The 21,787-nt window shown below is 39.9% G+C and overlaps 1 protein-coding gene across 1 annotated transcript in view; it reads left to right on the forward strand.

Annotated features, from left to right (window-relative positions):
* The first annotated feature begins 6,758 nt into the window (after positions 1–6,758).
* Positions 6,759–21,787, forward strand: part of SVEP1 (sushi, von Willebrand factor type A, EGF and pentraxin domain containing 1) — a 232,835-nt gene continuing 217,806 nt past the window's right edge. The window contains exon 1 of the mRNA XM_033237844.1: positions 6,759–9,066. Within this exon, the coding sequence (XP_033093735.1) occupies positions 8,536–9,066 (531 nt within the window). The 5' untranslated portion in view covers positions 6,759–8,535. The remainder of the gene's footprint in view (positions 9,067–21,787) is intronic.

Consider the following 21,787-nt stretch of genomic DNA (forward strand, 5'->3'; position numbering starts at 1 on the left):
AACAATTGGATCTGTGGTTACATAACCACAACCACAATTAGGGTACAGAACAGTTCCTGATTTCATGGACCTCTACACACAAAAAAACTCAATTTTACTGTATGATAATTTACAAATGAAATTTGGCATGGTGGTTCACACCTGTAATCCCAGCACTTTGGGAGGCCAAGGTGAGCAGATCAACCAAGGTCAGGAGTTCGAGACCAGCCTGGCCAACATGGCAAAACCCTGTCTCTACTAAAAATACAAAAAAAAAAATTAGCCGGGCATTGTGGGGGTGCCTATTATCCCTGCTACTCAGGAGGCTGAGGCAGGAGAATCACATGAGCCTGGAAGGTGGAGGTTGCAGTGCGCCGAGATCATGCCACTGCACTCTAGCCTGTAACAGAGGATACTCTGTCTCAAAAAATAAATACATAAATAAATAAATTTTAAAAAATAAAGTATAAATCTCACAGGACTTATAAAACAAAAATACAATTTAAAAACACCCAAAATACCAAGTTATATGGGCAACAAATAGAATGATGAATGAAACAGTATCTCATGTCTCAATACTAACATTGAATGTAAATGGCCTAAATGCTCCACTTAAAAGATACAGAACTGCAGAATGGATAAGAAGTAACCAACCATCTGCTGCCTTCAAGAGACTCACCTAACCCATAAGGACTCACATAAACTTAAGGTAAAGGAGTAGAAAAAGACATTCCATGCAAATGAACATCAAAAGCAAGCAGGAGCAGCTATTCTCATTTCAGACAAAACAAACTTTAAAGCAACAACAGTTAAAAATACAAAGAGGGACATTAGATAACGACAAAAACCTTGTCCAACACGAAAACATCACAATCTTAAATATATATACACCTAACACTGGAGCTCCCAAATTTTTAAAACAATTACTACTAGACATAAGAAATGAGATAGACCTCAATACGTTTTAGTGGGGGACTTCAATACTCCACTGACAGCACTAGACAGGTCATCAAGACAGAAAGTCAACAAAGAAACAATGAACTTAAACTATACCCTGGAACAAATGGGTTTAACAGATGTTTACTGAACATTCTACCCAATAACCACAGAATATACATTACATTCATCAGCACATAGAATTTTCTCCAAGATGATAGCCCACAGGACAAGAATCAATAAATTTAAGAAAACTGAAATTACACCAAGTACTCTCTTAGATCACAGTGGAATAAAACTGGAAGTCAACTCCAAAAGAAATCTTCAAAACTATGCAAATATATGGAAATCAACCTGCTCCTGAATGATTATTGGCTCAACAATGTAATCAAGAAGGAAATTTAAAAATTCTTCAAACTGAATGATAATGGTGACACAACCTATCAAAACCTCTGAGATACAGCAAAGGCAATGTAAGAGGAAAGTTCATAGCCCTAAATGTGTACATCAAAAAGTTTGAAAGAGTAAAGACAATCTAAGTTCACACCTCAAGGAACCAGAGAAACAAGAACAAACCAAACCCAAACCCAGCAGAAGAAAAAAAATAGCCAAGATCAAAGCAGAACTAAATGAAATTGAAACAAACAAACAAAAAATACTAAAGATAAATGAAAGAAAAAGTGAAAAGATAAATAAAATTGATAGACCGTTAGTAATGTTAACCAGAAGAAGAAGAGAGGGAATCCAAATAAGCTCAATTAGAAATAGAATGGGAGATGTTACAACTGACACCACAGAAATACAAACGATCATTCAAGGCTACTGTGAACACCTTTACATGCGTAAACTAGAAAACCTAGAGGAGATAGATAAATTCCTGGAAAGATACAACCCTCCCAGATTAAATCAGGAAGAATTAGATACCCTGAAGAGACCAATAACAAGCAGCGAGATTGAAATGATAATAAAACAAATTACCGACAGAAAATGTTCAGGACCAGATGGATTCACAGTTGAATTCTACCAGACATTCAGAGAAGAATTGGTACCAATTGTATTGACAGTATTCCACATCTTGTGGAATACTGTCTCAGACAGAGACAGAGGGAACCCTCCATAAATCATTCTATGAAGCCAGTATCACCCTAATACCAAAACCAGGAAAGTACATAACAAAAAAGAAAACTACAGATCAATATCCCTGATGAACATAGATGCAAAAATCCTTAACAAAATACTGGTTAACTGAATCCAACAATGTATCAAAAATATAATCCACCATGATCAAGTAGGTTTCATATCAGGGATATAGGGATGGTTTAACATACACAAGTCAATAAATGTGATATGCCACATAAACAGAATTAAAAACAAAAATCACATGATCATCTCAACAGATGCAGAAAAATCATTTGACAAAATCCAGCATCACCTTCATGATTAAAACCCTCAGCAAAATCAGCGTACAAAGGGATATACCTCAGTGTAATAAAAACCATCTGTGACAAGCCCACAGCCAACATAATACTGAATGGGGAAAAGTTGCAAGCATTCCCTCTGCGAACTAGAATAAGACAAGGATGCCCACTCTCATCACTTCTATTCAACATATTACTGGATGTCCTAGCCAGAGCAATTAGACAAGAGAAAGAAATAAAGGGCCTCCAAATCAGTAAAGAGGAAGTTAAAGTGTTGCTGTTTGCTGATGATATGATCCTATACCTAGAAAACCCTCAAGATTTCTCCAAAAAACTCCTAGAACTGATAAATGAATTCAGCAAAACTTCAGGATACAAAATTAATGTACACAAATGAGTAACTCTCCTATATATCGACAGCAACCAAGATGAGAATCAAATCAAGAACTCAACCCCTTTTACAATAGCTGCAAAAACAAACAAACAAAAAACTTAGGAATATACCTAACCAAGGAGGTGAAAGACCTCTACAAGGAAAACTATAAAATACTGCTGAGAGAAATCATAGACAACACAAACAAATGGAAATGGAAACACATCCCTTGCTCATGGATGGGTAGAATCAATATTGTGAAAATGACCACACTGCCAAAAGCAATCTACAAATTCAGTGCAATTCCCATCAAAATACCACCATCATCCTTCAAAGAATTAGAAAAAAAAGAAATTCTAAAATTCATATGGAACCAAAAAGGAGCCTGCATAACCAAAGCAAGACTAAGCAAAAAGAACAAATCTGTAGGCATCACATTACCTGATTTCAAACTATACTATAAGGCCATAGTCACCAAAACAGCATCGTACTGGTATAAAAAATACACATAGACCAATGGAACAGAATAGTGAACCCAGAAATAGATCCAAGTACTTACAGCCAACTGATCTTTGACAAAGCAAATAAAAATCTAAAGTGGGGAAAGGACACCCTATTCAACAAATGGTGCTGGGATAATTGGCTAGCTACATGTAGGAGAATGAAACTGGATCCTCATCTCTCACCTTATACAAAAATCAACTCAAGATGGATAAAGGACTTAAATCTAGGACCTGAAACCATAAAAATTCTAGAAGATAACATTGGAAAAACCCTTCTACACATTGGTTTAGGCAAGAGTTTCATGACCAAGCACCCAAAAACAAATGCAAGAAATACAAATACAAATAAATATTAATACGAACAAATAGCTGGGACTTAATTGAACTAAATTGCTGTTGCATGGCAACATAAACAGGGGAGTAAACAGACAACCCACAGAGCAGAAGAAAATCTTCACAATCTATACATCTGACAAAGGACTAATATCTAAAATGACCCCAAACAAATCAGCAAGAAAGAAAAAACAATCCCATAAAAAATGGGCTAAGGACATGAATAAACAATTCTCAAAAGAAGATATGCAAATGGCCAATGAACATATAAAAACATGCTCAACATCACTAATGATCAGGGAAATGCAAATCAAAACCACAATGAGATACCACCTTACTCCCGCAAGAATAGTCACAATAAAAAAATAATAGATGTTAAGGTGGATGTGGTAAACAGGGAACACTTCTACACTGCTAGTGGGATTGTAAACTAGTACAACTACTATGGAAAACAGTGTGGCAATTCCATAAAGAACTAAAAGTAGAACTGCCATTTGATCCAGCAATCCCACTACTGGGTGGGAAAAGAAAGAGGATACCTGCACAGGCATGTTTATAGCAGCACAATCTGCAATTGCAAAAATGTGGAACCAGCCCAAATGCCCATTAATCAATGAGTGGATAAGAAACTGTGAATGATGAAATACTACTCAGACATAAAAAGGAATAAACTAATGGCATTCGCAGCAACCTGGATGGGATTGGAGACTATTATTCTAAGTGAAGTAACTCAGGAATGGAAAAACCAAACATCGTATGTTCTGTCATAAGCGGGAGCTAAGCTGTGAGGATGCAGAGGTGTAAGAATGACACAATGGACTTTGGGGACTCAGGGGGGAAAGGTGGGAAGGGGCTGAGGGATTAAAGACTACAAATTGGGCTCAGTGTATACTGCTTAGATGATGGGTGCATCAAAATCTCACACATCATCACTAAAGAACTTACCTGTTCCCCAAAAAACCGATTTTTAAAAAGGAAAAAATATAGAGTGGCAGATGTTCCCAACGTCTGTATGTGAGAGAATGTCTTTGTTAAATTCACGGCAGAAAGATATTCTTATAAATACAGTCATAATGCAGTCACAAGGTGGCATCTTCCTCCTATCTTCACTGCCTGCCACTGTGATTCACTGACACTGTGTTATAGTTTTGTTTTTAAAACAAAACAAAACAAAACATGACAACTAGCACGCGTGGAAACAGACATTTTTCCTGCCTCTGCTTCCATGACTGGACTTGATGCTTGGTATATCTCAGGTGGATCTTTGCCAGCACCACTCTCTGCTCTCTTTTTCCGTCCCTCTTCCATCTTTCCCCAAATGCACATTGCAACTTATCTGTTCACAGTATCTGCTTCAATGTAGAAAGATGGGTGCTGTGAAGTGAGGGTATAGCTGGTGTCCTCAACTAAAGCAGAGGTCCCAGTGGGTATACAGGATTGAGGTTCCATTCCTGATTGAACAAAATGTGGGACTCTGAATCACAGTTACGTGGTGAGAAGAATATAATGCATGCCTCTTGCCCTAGCCCACCAACACACTATTTTTCCCCCCAGAAGTCTTTATTTCATGAGATGAAGTCAGGATAGGTTTTTTTGCACTTCAGGTCCATGTTGTCATTTCTATACCTTTAAGTTGCTTTTTCTTTTTCTTTCTTTTTTTTTTTGAGTCAGAGTTTCACTCTGTTGCCCAGGCAGGAGTGCAGTAGTGCGATCTCGGCTCACTGCAACCACCACCTCCTTGGTTCAAGTTATGATCCTGTCTCAGCCTCCTGAGTAGCTGGAACTTCAGACATGTGTCACCATGCCCAGCTATTTTTTTTTTTTTTTTTTTTTTTTGTATTTTTAGTAGAGACAGGGTTTCACCATGTTGGTCAGGCTGGTGTCAAACTCCTGACCTCAAATGATCCACCCACCTCAGCCTCCCAAAATGCTGGGATTATAAGCATGAGCCACTGTGCCCAGCCTTTCTAATCTTAATTTTTAGTCTAATAAGTTTTTATCATCTTCTGCATCTATTACTGTGGTATAGGCCCGAGTTTCTCAACCTCACCACTATTGTCATTTGGGGCTAGATGATTCTTTGTTGTGGGGGCTGCTAGTGCATTGTAGGAGGTTTAGTTGCATCCCTTACCCCTATACACTAGATGCCAGTAGTACTGCCCCATCCGCCAAATGTCCCCAGACATTGCCTAAGGTTCCTGGGAGTGAGACATGCAAATCCCTCCTGCTGGGAACCACTGCTTTAGACTAGAGAGTAGAAGGGACTACAGAGCACTGGGGAGCAGTGGCAAGAGTTGGAGCAGCAGTCTTAATAACACTCAGGCAGGACTTCTCTGACTGATGTGTCCCCACTCTCTTACCATGAGGATAAGTAACATAGGCCCGACTGTTCATCCCATTGGAGGTACACAATGCCAGAGTGCTGTTCTTAGGCATTCACCCTTAGAGCATGTGTCAGAATTATCCAGAGAGCTTTGAATGTGCCTAGACCTATGGCAGACCTCTCAAAATACTATTAATTTGAGTTTGTGGGGTAAAAGTCTTTCTCAGGTTATAAATCTGAAGAAGAGACTAAATGTGGCATACAAAGAGAAGCCAAAGTGAGAGAAAAATTAAAGACCTATTTTTAATTTCCTTTTCCAAGCCTTTTTGAGACCAGCTCTACCCTCTGCCCTTTCCCTAGTTTAGTTATACGAACAAAGAAACCTCTTTTTGTTTAAATGAGGAGACATTGGGTGCCACTTACTTGTAGCAAGAGTTCTAAAGCAATTGCATACCTCCTTGGTTTGTGCGGGGAACACAGGAGATGGCACACATTGCAGATGCTATGGTGCTTTGCACATAAAGGGCTTCATGATGCGTTTTAAATAACACAGAGTAGACGAAATTCGGAAAACCATTCTCTTTTTTTAAAAAAAGTCCCAACTCAAATGAGGTCTTACTCATTTCCCAGGAAGAATGAGCTCTTTCTCCTCCTTGCTCCTTCTTCTCTGCTTTTGCAATCATCCTACTGCTTTGTAATTGTTTGCAAATCTATGTTCTTTTCTAATGTTCTTTTAACTTCTGGAGGACTGGAACCCAGTCTTTTTCACCTTGAAATCCTCAGTATCTTACATGCTGGGACATAGTAGGTGGTCAATAAAGTATTGTTAGGAAGATAATTTGAAGAACATTCATGATTAAAGGTGGCAATAAGAGCAACCAGCCAGCATTTATTGAGTACGTCCTATGTTCCAAGCATTGTCCTAAGAATTTTACTTTTTTATGACTTAATCCTTATGACAGCCCTTAATATGTTACCGTTATTACTCCATTTTACAAACGAACAAACTGAGTCAAGGCTATACAACTAGTAAATGGCAGAGTCATGATTTCGCCCAGGAAAGCTGATGCCAGAGCCCTAACGGTATTAACCAATGCATTGTGATGCTTGTCACTGAAAGTATTTTGGTAAGTACAGATGGAGTTAAATCTTTCACTGTTAGAAACAGAGGAAACTGAGATCACTGAATTCCATCATGAAATAGATACTGATGCTGAGCCAAGGATTGGAAGTGACTCAGTTCAGGTGGTTTACATAATTGTAGGCTTATCTACACAGGATTCCTGACTCCTAGCTGGAATCTTTTAACCAAAGGTCCCACCCTCATGTAAAGTGCACCTTTTCTTTACCCGTGCGCTATCCCCTTTGGGGGTCCTGCTTTGGAAAAACCACCCCAGGCAGCACTTGTTTCAAAGCAGATATATGCCAGGTATCATTCAAAGCCAGGTCAATCTTATCTGTTGAAATAAGAGCACATGACAGGGGTTTGGGGACCCCCTACTCATGCTTCAGATTTCAGCACAAACTTTCCGTCCTCAGAGAAGGCTTCTCCGGCCTCTCCAAGGTCAAGTCTGTCTACCTAAACTCTCCTTTATTTAGCATGGTCAGTTGTCATTACATATATTTTGTATGTTAATATCTGGTTAATGGTCACCTGACTTGTTACCCTTTAAGTTCCTTGAGGATAGAATCCGTGTCAATTTTTGTTCCTTGTATTTACAGTGCCTCACATAGCTCCTTGCACACAATGGGCATTCAAAAAGTATTTGTTAATATCAGGAAAGAATGAATAAATGCACGACTGAAGCACCATGACAAATCATTCCTATGGAATGCATAAGGTTAGATGCAACCCCTTTATGGTGTGATCTCAGGGGGCCCTTAAGGGTCTGCACGCTCACACACACCACTGATTAGAAATCCCCATCAGGAAAATTGTACAATCATCTATTTGGTGAGGGCTTTGGGACACTGAATGGGGGAAAAGAAACACAAAAGGTGAGCAAGCAGTTTTCAAAGGATGCTTTCAACTCCCTGGCCAGCCTGCGTCTATGTTTTCGTCTACAAAGTGTTTCCAATTACTGTGGCACTCTCGGTATCTGGATCCATCTCCAGTGAATTCCTCTGCAGCTCCTGCCAGACATATGGGATCAATCAGGGCTTCGGCGCTGGTGCGCTTGCTGCGGGAATGTTGACAGCCTGACAGACGCGGGGTTCTGGTGTCATGGAATCTCCGAGCCTTTGGCTTGATCCCGGGAGGAGAATGAGAGGGGGAGGAGGGAGATAGAGTCAGAGATACAGAAAGCAGACAGGAGCGGGGAGAGGGAGAGAAGGAGAGAGGAGGGAAGCGGGAGATTTTTCTTGACTGCCCCCTTTCCTTCAAACATTTTATAGGCTTCAGGGAGAGAGAGGAGGAGGAGAGAGGGAAGAAAAAAAGAGGACAGCGAGAGGGGTAGAGAGCGCGCGCCGTTCCCTCCGGAGTTTCCGAGCTGCTGAGGAGTCTGGATTGTGTCTGTCCCCAGTGTCAGATGAAAGGGCGCTGAGGCTCTTGGCTGCTGCCCCGCGCCCCGCTCCGCGCACGCCCCTCTCTCTGCGAGTCGGGCAGCAGGGCGCCTCTTCCCGCCCGAGCCGCCGCCTGCGCTCCGGGGCAGCCGCTCTGTCTCCAGCGCGATGTGGCCTCGCTTGGCCTTTTGTTGCTGGGGTCTGGCGCTCGTTTCGGGCTGGGCGACCTTTCAGCAGATGTCCCCGTCGCGTAATTTCAGCTTCCGCCTCTTCCCCGAGACCGCGCCGGGGGCCCCCGGGAGTCTCCCCGCGCCGCCGGCTCCTGGCGACGAAGCGGCGGGGAGCAGAGTGGAGCGGCTGGGCCAGGCGTTCAGGCGACGCGTGCGGCGGCTGCGGGAGCTCAGCGAGCGCCTGGAGCTCGTCTTCCTGGTGGATGATTCGTCCAGCGTGGGCGAAGTCAACTTCCGCAGCGAGCTCATGTTCGTCCGCAAGCTGCTGTCCGACTTCCCCGTGGTGCCCACGGCCACGCGCGTGGCCATCGTGACCTTCTCGTCCAAGAACTACGTGGTGCCGCGCGTCGATTACATCTCCACCCGCCGCGCGCGCCAGCACAAGTGCGCGCTGCTCCTCCAAGAGATCCCTGCCATCTCCTACCGGGGTGGCGGCACCTACACCAAGGGCGCCTTCCAGCAAGCCGCGGTAAGGTGCCTGCCCCTCCCGGCCCCGGCCCTAGTCCCCGGGCCCTTCCAACTCACCGCTGCCTGCCCGTTTCGAACCTGGGGTTCAGTCCTGGGCAAGGCATAATCTCCCCAAGTCAGGCGTCCCCATCCACAAAACCAGAGTCATAGCTACCCCCCTGTTATTACTGTGGGGGCTCCGATGGGATAATGGATTTTAAAATGCTTAGAGAGATGTCAGGCTCCTTAAATAGTCGGCTTTGAGGACCTGTTAGGAAGGGATCCTTGAGACGCTAATCACATTCACATTTGTAGGAGCAGAGGCATCCAAGCTGAAACAGGTGAGTATGGTTTACAAAGTGTTTCTAAAGGTAGGACACGGAGTGATCTGAGCGTAACCCCAATTCTTTTTAAAGTTACGTTATGCTTTCAATGTAAGATTCTTGCCCTTCCTATTTTTGCTCCAATCGTTTATTAGATTTTTAACATCTGGAAGAGGAAGTCAGTTTGGGATGTCGGACTTTTATAAAATGTGTCTGTTTTTCTGGTTACAAATCCATATTCAGTGGGGAAAAAAGGAACATATAGAAAGTCTAACACATAATAACAAACCAGTGTTTGTAGAATGAATTAAACAAAAAGGAGGAAAAGGGAAAAAAGAAAAACCTAAAATTTCATCATTTTAAAAAAAGCCACTGTTTGCAGGTTGTTGAACAGTTGCCCAGTATGTACATCCATTCATACTTTTAACCAAATTGGTATCTTGCTGTTTTGTAGCCTACATTTTTCATTTGTTATATCCTAATTAAAATGTTCTACATTCGCTGCATACTATTCCATTGCATGCAACAATCACCTATTGTTGGACACTTAGGATTTTTCCTTACTAAGTTATCGTGAACATAAATATTTGTGGACTCCTTTGTTTACATCTTTAGGAAAAATTTCTATAAGAGTTCCTGTAACTTCTTGATACATATTGTCCATTTCTCCCTTGGAGGGTTGTATAAATTTATATTCTCATCAGCAGAGTATATCAGCAGTAAATTTGTCACATATTCGCCAATATCATATACTATTTTTTAGTATCTTTGTCAATTTAAGATGTGATAGAGGCATCATTTTAGCAAATACACATTTTTTATTTTTGAGGATGAACATTTTCCAGTACATCTACTGGACATTTGTATTTTGTCCTTTGATAATTATCATAGTTTTTGCCCATTTTGCCATTATAGTGCACATTGGCTTTTTTTTTCTTAATGATTTGCCAAAGCTCTTTATATAGTGAGGCTAGTAATTCTTTTGTGTATATGCTGCAAATGTTTTTCCAGTTTACTGCCTTTTATTTTTGTTTATGGAAATGTTGTTAGATGAATGGTTTACATTTTTATACACTCAAATCTATCAAACATTTTCCTTAAGATCCTATATTCATAGTTTTAGAATAACTCTCTCATTTCCCAAATCAGAGAAATAGTTTTCCGTGTAGCAACTTAATCCATCTGGAATTTATTTTTGTGTATGGTATGGCAAAGAGGTCTAATTTAATTTTAAAAAATAAATAGTTAACCAGTTGTTCCAGCACTACTTGCTTAATAGCCTTTTCCAATTTAACTGAATGTCACGTTTTTCATGTGGTAAATGCTTATGGGTATTTGAACTCTTCCTGGCTTTCTATTTCCTCCCATTTTTTATGTCATTTGTATCATTGCCAAAATGATTTAACTATTGTAACTTTACAACATATTTAAATATCTGGTAGTGCCAATTCTCCTTTTTAAACATCTATTCTTTTTCTAGTTAATACCCACTTATTATTTAATATGAATTTTAAATTCATTTTTACATATTACCAATGAAGTCAGTAGGATTTTGATTTCAATATAGAAAATATTGAATTAACTTGGGGATTATTTATATTTTATAGTAATAATTCTTCCATTTCAAAAGTGTAAGACCTTATATTTTCTCAAAGTCTTAGAATAGCCTTCTCATTTCCCAAATCAGAGAAATAGTTTTCTGTTTAACAGTTTAATCCATCTGGAACTTACTTTTGTGCATAGTATGACAAAGATGTCTAATTTTATTTTTCAAATAAATTAGCAGTTGACTCAGCACTATTTGGTTCATATAATTTGCTTAATAGCATTTATGCATATTCTTTATACATATACATTTATGCATAATCCTTAACAAAGTTGCAGATTTTTAGAAATTAAGTCCTGTATGTATTTTTCATATTTATATATAAATATATTCTGTTCAATATTACTGTCATGAATAGCATCTTTTAAAATTAAATTTCACACAACTTTTCTTGATGTATAGAAACTTTGATTTTTAAAAATATGCCTTCTATGTTTGGATTCTTGTTGAAGCCTCTTTGATTCCTTTTTTCTCTTTTTATATGCATTTTATTTTGCTGATAATAAATGTTTATTGTAGAAAATAAAATAATCAGGAAAACTATTTCCTGGAAATACACTGTCATAGTCTGGTACATAGCTTCCTTGACTTTATTCAGTTGTCTAGGTAGCAGACATGTTTTCATGCATATATTATGCGTAAATTATGTTTACCTGGAAAAAAGGATTCAATTGTACATCCTCTTATAATTTGACTTTGTATTCCCACCATATATTTCAGTCTTCTTTCCAAAATAAGGAACATATTTCTACTATCATTATTTTTCATGGTCATACAGTTTTCCACTGTAGAATGTGCTTTCGTGTGTATGTGTGTGTGTGTGTGTGAGAGAGAGAGAGAGAGAGAGAGAGAGAGAGAGACTACCTATTATTATATATTTAGGCTGTTACAAACATTGTATAACTAAATCTTTGCCCACATCTCTAATCATTTCCTTAATGCAAATTCTTGAAGTGCCATTATTGCACCAAAGAATATTCATGTTTTTTAAGGCATTTAATACATGTGTCAAGTTGCTCTGCAGAAAATGGTGCCAACCTGCCCTCCACATGCAGTGACAGTGTCAGGACCTGGGGTGCAGACCAGCCAGTGCAGGCTAATATCATTTGAAGATTCCACCCCTAACCTCCCAACTTTCTAAGTGAGAAATGGAGTCCCATTTTAAATTGCATTTCCCTATTAGTGAGGCTGAATATTGAAAAAAGATGTTATTGTCCACATATAGCTCCTTTTTTTGAATACCCATTAAGATATTTGAGGATTATTATCCAGTTTTTAACTGGGGATGGCTGTCTTTCTTATTGATTTGCAAATGCTCTTTAAATCTTAATGGTATTAACCCTGAGCTGTCAGTGACCTAAGTATGTGGCAAATATTTTTTCTCTGTGCTTTAATTTTGTTTAAAGTGATAGCAACAAATGTTTTGTTAGTCTGTTGGATCTATTTTTCTTTTCATTTGTGCTGTTTTCATTGTTTATGAAGGTTTAAAGACTTTTGCCTTTAAGAGATGAAATAGCTACCCTAAAAATGCTCTCTGTGTGTTGAAGCAGTCACGCCACGCAGAGTATAGTTTTGCAGCTCTTGTTCCTTGTTGGACCTGGTCTCTGCTCTAAATACTCATGAGGTCCTGATGGCTGGCCTTATTCCTAATGCCATGGTCTCCTCCATCAAGGAAGAACCCTGCTGCATCAGGGAAAACCTGCCAGGTACCAGCTCCTCTGTTTGGCTTGGCCAGACTTGCCCGGGGCCTCTGAGAATGTTGATCCAAAACAGTAAAATGGGTAATGAGTCGAGTACACAGTGCTCCCCTCAAGACCTACTCTGTCTTTAGCTTTCCCCTTCCAAGCACTACATCCTGTCTTGGAAAGTGAAATTGCCAACAAGGTTCCCAGTGCTGCTCTTCAGCCTGGATCCATTTTTAATCTAACAAGCAGGGATTTCTCAAAAGTTTGTATTAGCTGGTCTTACCTTTGACTTCATTTTTATTTTTATTTTTTCTCATTTTGGTTGGGCTATGAGATGGTACAAAAGAAGGTCAGCTGGCTCAGTCCCTGTCTAAACTGGAAGCTTAGGTGTCTTCATTGTAACTTTTCCAAGCCTCTGATGAGCATTCTTAGATATAACTAAAATATAAGATTTAGAGAAAATTGGTAGAAGACGACCAATGTTTAGAAATGGTGTTGGTTGAGGCTTGAATTTTTGCATAGGGATCAGGCAGAAGCATTTAGCGACCGAGTTAGTTTGAAAATGGTAAGCTGTCTTGTGTGGGTTTTGACCTGAAACTTTGTACATTTCATCATGGAAATGAGATCATTCGTCAGATTCCCGCATGTGTGCAGAATGGTAATATTATAACAGATTGTGACCTAGTCTTTGTGTGAAATTGAAAATCACAGGGATATTTTTGAGTTTATTAATTACTCCCTGGAAAAATTAGTTTTTCAAACCTTTTCTGTTTGAAACTGAATGCTCACACAACTGTGCACTGACACAATCACAGGCAAACACATAAACATGTATGGTGCGTAGGCACACCTTGCAAGCACACAGTTACCCCTCAGTCAGACATCTTATTCCTCTTATGGAAAAACTGTGAGATGTAGAATTTTCTTTAACAACATGAAACTTGCTGTTATTTCTCAGCAGATGGGATTGACCAGACAAAAAGGATAACAGTGTTGCTTCACTTTTTAAATGATCATTATTTGGTGTCAGAATTGGACAACACGAGGGGTAGTATATGAATGGGTAGTCACGATTATCACACCTGATTTGAATGGGTAAAATGCAGTGTAGACATTTTCTCTTCAGACACTACCCCATAGCACTCTTCGAAGAGCACAAGGATGAAAGCAGTGAATTCTGTAATTAGTACACAATCAATAGCCTGGGGGAAAGTTTAGCACCTTGAACTTAATTACATGAAATCCTTTTACAGAATTCATAAAAAGCTCTTCAGCTGTTTGTTCCAGGGGAGTAATTACCTCATAACGACCTTCTTCTTGGTTTTTCTTCCTGCCATGTGTTTATAACTTACCTTTCCTAAAGTGAATATGTTTGGATTGGCCCCGCTGTGAATGCCAGGCTCTTCTTAATCCTGCATATTTCACATCAAAATAAAACCAGAGCCCCTCATTTTCCACTTCGCTTTTGCTAAATATCCATTAAACAAACATAGCATGAAGCTTCCTTTGGAAAAAAAAAAATCTGCTTTCCTCATTGTTCCAGAATTCCAGAAATGTGATCCTCTGGTGAAGAATGTGCTGCCTCGCCAAACATCCAAGCTTTAGATGGTCGGAGGACTGGGAATATATGGGCGGAAGTGCTTCCTAGCTCAGGGAAAGAGCTTCATCCATGATGTGTCCACGCTGGTAGATACTCACACCTTTACCTAGAGAGTAATCTTCTCTCCCAGGCTTATGGAAAGAAAGTGTCTCCTTTTATGTTTTCTAACAAACCCTGAAGATCTGTGAGATGCCACTAGGGTTTGTTCATACAATAGGCTGATAATAGCCTTTGTATGTTTTGCAGTGGTCTCTCTGATAGCCCCAGTGCTGAAGCAATAAGGAAAGTCTGGGTTCTTCTTTTCTACAGGAAGGGGTGGAGGCACTTACATAATCTGCAGTGGACTCAGTTGTTCCACACTCAGAGGATAGTTTTAACATCAAGAATCGCACACTGTTGGAGCAGCTAAGTTCTTTATGCTGAAAAGATATATTTCCAAATGTACGTCTGGAAATGTTCTCTCTTTTGTGCTTCTAAGCTTTTGAACAATTCTCAAATCATCCCTAGTATTACATAGGAATCTCTTTTTCAACCTTATCAGAATTTTAGAAGTATAAATGGAATGAAATGGAATGGAATGGAATGAATGAATATTGAATAAATAAATCCTCAGTACCTACAACAATTCCAGACCTCACATGTATTTCCCAGGCAAAAAAGTAGTACTCATTTTTTGGTTTTTTGGGAGTTTTTTTGAGAGAGAGAGGGTCTCCCTCTGTCACCCAGGCTGGAGTGCAGTGGTGCCATCTCGGCGTCACACCTGGCTAAATTTTGTATTTTTAGTAAAGATGAGGTTTTGCCATGTATTCCAAGCTGGTCTCGAACTCCTGGGCTCAAGTGATATGCCCACCTCGACCTCCCGAAGTGCTGGGATTACAGGTGTGCGTCTCTGTGCCTGGCCTAAAATTTTTAATTTCAAGAGAGAGTGAATAATTCTTAAATGTCGAATTCAAATTTCTTCTTAATCTTGCATTATGCATATTTTATTTATTAGTTTTGTTATTTCCTGCATATAGGACACTGGTATGTAATAAGAATGTGTACCTACTGCTACGGCTAAAGGCACTTATTATTATTGGCTGCCAGTATTATATTCTGTTTGGTTGAAATACATCATGAAAATGCTTGGTCAAAGACTGTGAATGCTTAGACACGTGGAAAGAGCCAACTGCTTTGTCCTCCCTCACAGCTGTGGCCAAAGGGTAGGAAAATTCTCCACCAATGACCTAATGATACAAATGTGCATAGAGAGAATTTCTCTTAACAATGACCATAATTACACACAAATCACGTAGCTAAGTAATTGCCAAAGACAGTCTATCCAGTCTTCTGATTTATCACCTGGTCTTTTTGTAACCACTCTTTCTCTGTATCTTACTATATTACATCTGGAGGTAGGTATCAAAAGCTAGGGAGAAGTAGGGGATTCCATGTCCAGGGTTGCTAAACTGTTACACAAGACGTGAAGCCAAACAGTGTAACCCAGAGAACGTAAACCATGGCTGTAAAGTCATATTCATTCCAAGGGTGCATTTCACTTGGTGTGTATGTGTGTGTGTGTGTGTGTGTGTGTGTCTAATTTAATCGCACATTTTAAAATCAGGAGATAGCATGTTTTCAAAACTCTGGCTTTTTGGCTGACTCTTAGCAAATTGTAGCAATTCTGGGTGTGTATTCTTTCAGCTCATTGGAGTCCCCACCTTGGCACTTGGAGTTTCATTTTGTGGTCCTTGATTGCTATTTCATGGCCTGACATGGAACAATCAATGGCAGAGGTTGAGGTGGTATTAACCCCCTAAATGATATAAACTAGAATGAATGAAGTGGCTAGGAGTAACTTAGCTGGATCTAATAGAAAATCTGAGGTACCACTAGCTTAAACGTGATGGACATTTATTTCTTTCTCAAATTAAGTCTTGAGTAGAAAATTCAGAGGGAAAATGACAGGTCTGAAAAGTCTTCTGGGATCCAGTTCCCTCTTTTCAGCTCTGCTCCATCATCTTCAGGTCACCTCATGGTCTCAGATGGCTACTGGAGCTCCTACCATCAGGGACTCATTCCAAATGCCAAGAAGGAGAAAAGGACAGAGACAGTCACAATCACAATCTTACGGAGACTCTGTGGCAGTCTGTGCAGTACTTCCACATAGATCTCATTGGGGAACACTTGGTTTCATGCTTACCCTTAGTTTTATGGAGCTTTATTGCTGAAAAAGAAGGAAAATTTGGATGCTAGGCTTGGCTAGGCATGGTAGCTCATGCCTATAATCCCAGCACTTTGGGAGGCTGAGGCAGGTAGATCACCTGAGGTCAAGACCAGCCTGGCCAACATGGTGAAACCCCGTCTCTACTAAAACTACAAAAATTAGCCAGGAGTGGCGGTGCACACCTGTAATCCCAGCTACTTGGGAGGCAGAGGCAGGAGAATCGCTTGAATCCAGGAGGCAGAGGTTGCAGTTAGCTGAGATTGCACCACTGTACTTCAGCCTGCACGGCAGATGAAGACTGTCTACACATACACACACACGCATACGCACACGCAACAGAAACTTTTTATCTTAGTTTCCCAGAAGTCAGAAGCTTCTAAATAATATGAAATTCACTCACAAATAAAAGATGATACTGATAGAGACAGGGAAAATTGTATTCTACAAAATAAAATTAATACTTTAATGTTAATTTGATAAATACAAATGAACATTTCTCAGGAAGACATGGTTCTTCTTCGGCTTTTCTCTAGTAAGCTGCCAGGTGAAGGCATGTCTACATTGAAAGGAATTTCCTGTTATGGATTGTCTCTGCATTTCCCATAGATTTTAAAGACTGTTCTCTAAATCTCTCCAGGCCATATGAAGACTGGATTTCCGGCATAGAGTCAGAGTTCGCTTCCATACAGTAACCTGCTTCGGTTTAGAGGTCAGCTGTGGATAGGAAAAACTCTGTGAAAGTTGTTGTTTAGCACGAATGTTGTTACAATGCTTCGCTTGAAACGAATGATAGCACTCAGAAAATGTAATATGTGAACCATCCGTAGATGTATTTTCCCTTATCCATCTATATGAAAAGATTTTTAAAGTATTCATCTTCTCCACTATATGTCTTTCTCATGGGGTCATTCAAGAAGTTAATAGTTTATTTCTGTAAAGGGTGAAGCAATAAAGATTTTTCAAGTTCAGAGCACATAGTTATTTCATAGATGCACTAAATGTGTAAGCTATAAACTTGAAGATAGATTCTAATTACTACATCTATTGAAATAGTGATAACTACCTTGTTTTGTGTGAATAAATGTAATTTGAAATTAATTAAGGAAAAATTTAATTCCTACAGGATAAATAGAGAAAAAAATTTAAGGGAGTTCTTAGTAGGACTTATTACATAATTGAGTCATTTACTAAGAAAAAGTAATAACACCAAGCTAAGTATTTTTCCAGTTGTAAGCTGCTGCCAGAGTATATAAAGTATATTTTGAGGACATGAGTTTGATGAACTATTTTCTTAATTTCTCTGAAACAGTCCCAATAGCCTCAATCTTTTTTTTTTTAATTTATTTTTGAGACTGAGTTTCACTCTTGTTGCCCAGGCTGGAATGCAATGGCGCAATCTTGGCTCACCACAACTCCACCTCCTGGGTTCAAGTGATCCTTCTGGCTCAGCCTCCCAAGTAACTGAGATCACAGGCATGTACCACCACACTTGGCTAATTTTGTATTTTTAGTAGAGATGGGGTTTCTCCTTGTTGGTCAGGCTGGTCTCAAACTCCCGACCTCAGGTGATCTGCCCGCCTCGGCCTCCCAAAGCCTCAATTTTTAAATTGCCCATCCTACAACACCAGCAGGTAGGATGTACCCGTTGCTAATGCAAAGTGTGTTTGTTTGTTTTCTAATTTAATTTACTTTTTATTTTATTTTTTGAAACGGGGTCTCACTCTGTCTCCCAGGCTGGAGGGCAATGGCATGATCATGGCTCACTGCAGCCTCAACCTCCTGGGGTATCCTCCCACCTCACCCTCCCAAGTAGCTGGGACTGCAGGGTCACAAATTATGCCTGGCTAATTTTTGTATTTTTTATAGTGACAGGGTTTTGTCATGTTGCCCAGGCTGGTCTTGAACTCCTGGGCTCAAGCAATCCTCCCACCTTGGCCTCTCAAAGTGCTGGGATTATAGGCAGGAGCCATCACTCCTGGCCTGTCTTTCTAATTTCAAAGACAGTGTTTAAAATGTATATTTGTGTATGTACATGGTTAAAATACCAAACACTTCTAATTTTATTAGATATAAACTTAAATTTTCACTAGTTCAACCCATAAACTTGAGCATTTGTAATCATCCTTATTTTCTTATATTTATCAGAGTAAGGGTCTCTTCCCTCAGCAAGGTAGAACTTTCACCAAGCATTTTCCCTTCTTTCTTATGCATTCGAGATCTTACTCTTCACAGGCCTTTTTCTTTGAAGATAGAGCATTCACGATTTGTCTACATATTTAAGAAACTGGCATCATATTTCCAGAGCAATATGGTAAATTCTCAGTATGTTTGCAATAAAAGTATAAATCCTAAAGCTAAATGTTTACCAATCAAGGAATTTCCCATGAGAAAATAATCTGAGATAAAGTTCCCTATAAAAGAATGTTCATCACACATTGTGTGTGTTTACCATGACTATATGAAACTCTCTATATAATGTAAGTTCAATTTCACAAACTATGTGCACTCTTAGAACTTGAGCAGGAGCCTTGACTTGCCCCTGTGCCTACTTATGGAAGAAGAAGTGAGCTGGAGACACATCTGATGTCTCCATTTAGGCTCTGCCAGAAGCACAACCTAAGATGTGGATTCTAGTGTAAGTAGCTTATTGGGGAGTTGGTCCTAGTAAATATTGATGTGAGAGTGGGAAAATGAGACAAGGAAGGGAAGACAGCCAACAGCACCATAGAACAGTAGTTGTTCTTAATTCCACTAGGGAACACTGGGAGCCAGTGTAGAATTCAGGCCTTAGAAGTATCACAACTTAAGGGTGATAGGTCTCAGGTATTTAGAGACTACCTCATGTCAGTCACTGCCGAGGGTTGCTCCCTGCAGGGCAATAATTCTCTGTCACTTTTCTGTCCACTGCAAGTAGGCAAAGTCATCTCCAGGCACCCAAGAAAGCCCTCAGGCAGAGATGCAGATGCTGGCACGGGAAGGCTGGGAAGTTTGGGTGGACCATCAGCAGGGTCCTCTGTGGCAGCTCGAAAGGGAGGCTGAGGACCAGCCTCCACTATCAACTTTTGGCAAAGCAAGGGTATATGACATTTCCACAGGTGAAGAACTATGGAAAATAGCTCACCTGAAATCATTTTATTGCCCACTGAGCAGAGAACTCCAGCAGTAAGAAATTACTAGGTGCAGTACTGGAAGTGGCATCTGAGAAAATGTAGAGCATTCTTCAAAGAACTCACACATGGGCCAGCATTTGAGAGTCCACAAACACAGAAAGCACCAATGCCTTTTTCTTTATTTCCTTTCACATTTTCTCTTTCAATATTTCCTCTTTCTCCTGTTGTTTCATGGGATGAGACCGAGTATCAAAATTTAGTAGGCAAAGGTGACTGAAGTCACAGCAGTATGGTTCTTGTGGGAATTTTTCAGAGTAATCTGTATTCACCAATTTGATATTTTCCCAAAATGTGGGGAAATACTGTAGGGAGACATTAGATAAGCAAATTACAGAGATGTATATACATGGCTTATAACTCCCTTGTTGCGTTTGTTGTCTTCCCTCTGCTTGCTTAGGACAAAGATCCCATCTTAGTTGACTTTGTACCTCCTACAAGACCTAGAAAATGATATTCATTAAAACTTTAGAATTCTTGAAAAGATATATCTTTAGTGCATTTCATTTCAGTATATCAAGCATTATATTGTGTTTTCCTGAATTTGTTTCTGTTGCAAATAACTGAAACAAAACAGTTATAACATCTCAAAGGACTATTCAGTGGATACTTGACTTTTGAAATGATAGGATAATTTTAGCAAATTCAGATCACTTTCCTGAGAGACCAATATAAAGTGTTTAGAAGTAGCTCAGACAGATGTGGACTCCTACCTGTTTTTCCACAAAATGTGATCAAGGAGGTAAACTTTACAGCACCACTGGAGAGAGAATCTCATCCAGTGAGTTCAGAGGGAATCTGCAGGCTCTGGGCTTTTAAATTCATGTCCCTTCTCCATACCACTGTCACAACTGCCCTTTAACCACTCCTGTAATGTTCTCCTCAGTATTGCACAGATTCAAATAATTATTTTTCTGCTCTTCTGCCAAAAGCGTTACCACCTACTTTTTGGCTCAGGTGGCGTTGTGTAGTTATTGGTTATAGAGTCACAATTTTCCCTAATCCTGTGTCCTATCAGTAATAAACATGATTACTGGTTTTCATTCACTGTTCTGCATAAAATGATGATTGCGTTGTAATTGGTTTATCTACTTGACAGATGTATTCTAGCAACATGTTCAAAGTTCCCTGGATGAATCATGGTATATGATAATGAATGATTAGTACTTGTCAGGCACCACTTTAAGCACTTTGCCCATATGAATTTATTAAATATTCACAATAGCAAGCTTTCTTACTTAGGTTGTTATCCTTTATTATTATTATTATTTTGGAGACAGGGTCTTGCTCTGTTGCCCAGGCTGGCATGCAGTGGCACTATCACGGCTCACTATAGCCTTAACTTCGCAGGTTCAGGTGATTCTTCCACATCAGCTTCCAGAATAGCTGGGACTACAGGTGTGAGCCACCACACCTGGCTAATTCTTTCTGTATTTTTTGTAGAGACATGGTTTTGCCATGTTGCCCAGGCTGGTCTCAAACTCCTGGCTCAAGCAATCTACCTGCCTCAGCCTCCCAAAGTGCTAGGATTACAAGTGTCAACCATCGGACCTGGCTAGTTAGGTTGTTATTATTATTACCAAAATGCAGATGAAGAAACTGAACCATAGAGAATGTAATTCTCTATGTAATTACATTCTCTATGTAATTATGAACTGGTTAAGTTGAGGAACTGGGGTTCAAATGCAGATAGTCTGGGCCAAAGTCTAAATTCTTAACCACCATGCAAAACTACCTCTATGTCATGCTGTCAGAAGATCTAGTAGATGAAGGACACACTGATACATACTCACCAATGAAGTTCATTGCAAAGTCAGGAGGCAGAGAGGGCAGCCGTGAAAGGGACTTGGGAATGCCTATGACCAAGCAGAAGGCAGGCTGGAGCAGATAAAGGTCTAACAGAAGGGGATGTTTGGAGATTGTCATTTGAATGGGCACTCTCTAAATTGCCTGATAATCCCAGCTTACCACCCTTATCTCACACCCACTTCATCCTCTCTCTCAATGCCATTCTTACATGATATAATCATATCAGCTAGCATCTCCCACCTCACATACTTTAACAGATATTTCTACCAGTCCTTGCAGAGACCAAGCCACTGAGGCAGTAGGAGATCATCTCTTTTAGCTGCAAGATATCTGCCTCTGTCCTTTTT

This window comes from Trachypithecus francoisi, unplaced genomic scaffold (assembly GCF_009764315.1).
Source record: "Trachypithecus francoisi isolate TF-2019V2 unplaced genomic scaffold, Tfra_2.0 Lachesis_group16, whole genome shotgun sequence".
NCBI classification, from domain to species: Eukaryota; Metazoa; Chordata; class Mammalia; order Primates; family Cercopithecidae; genus Trachypithecus; species Trachypithecus francoisi.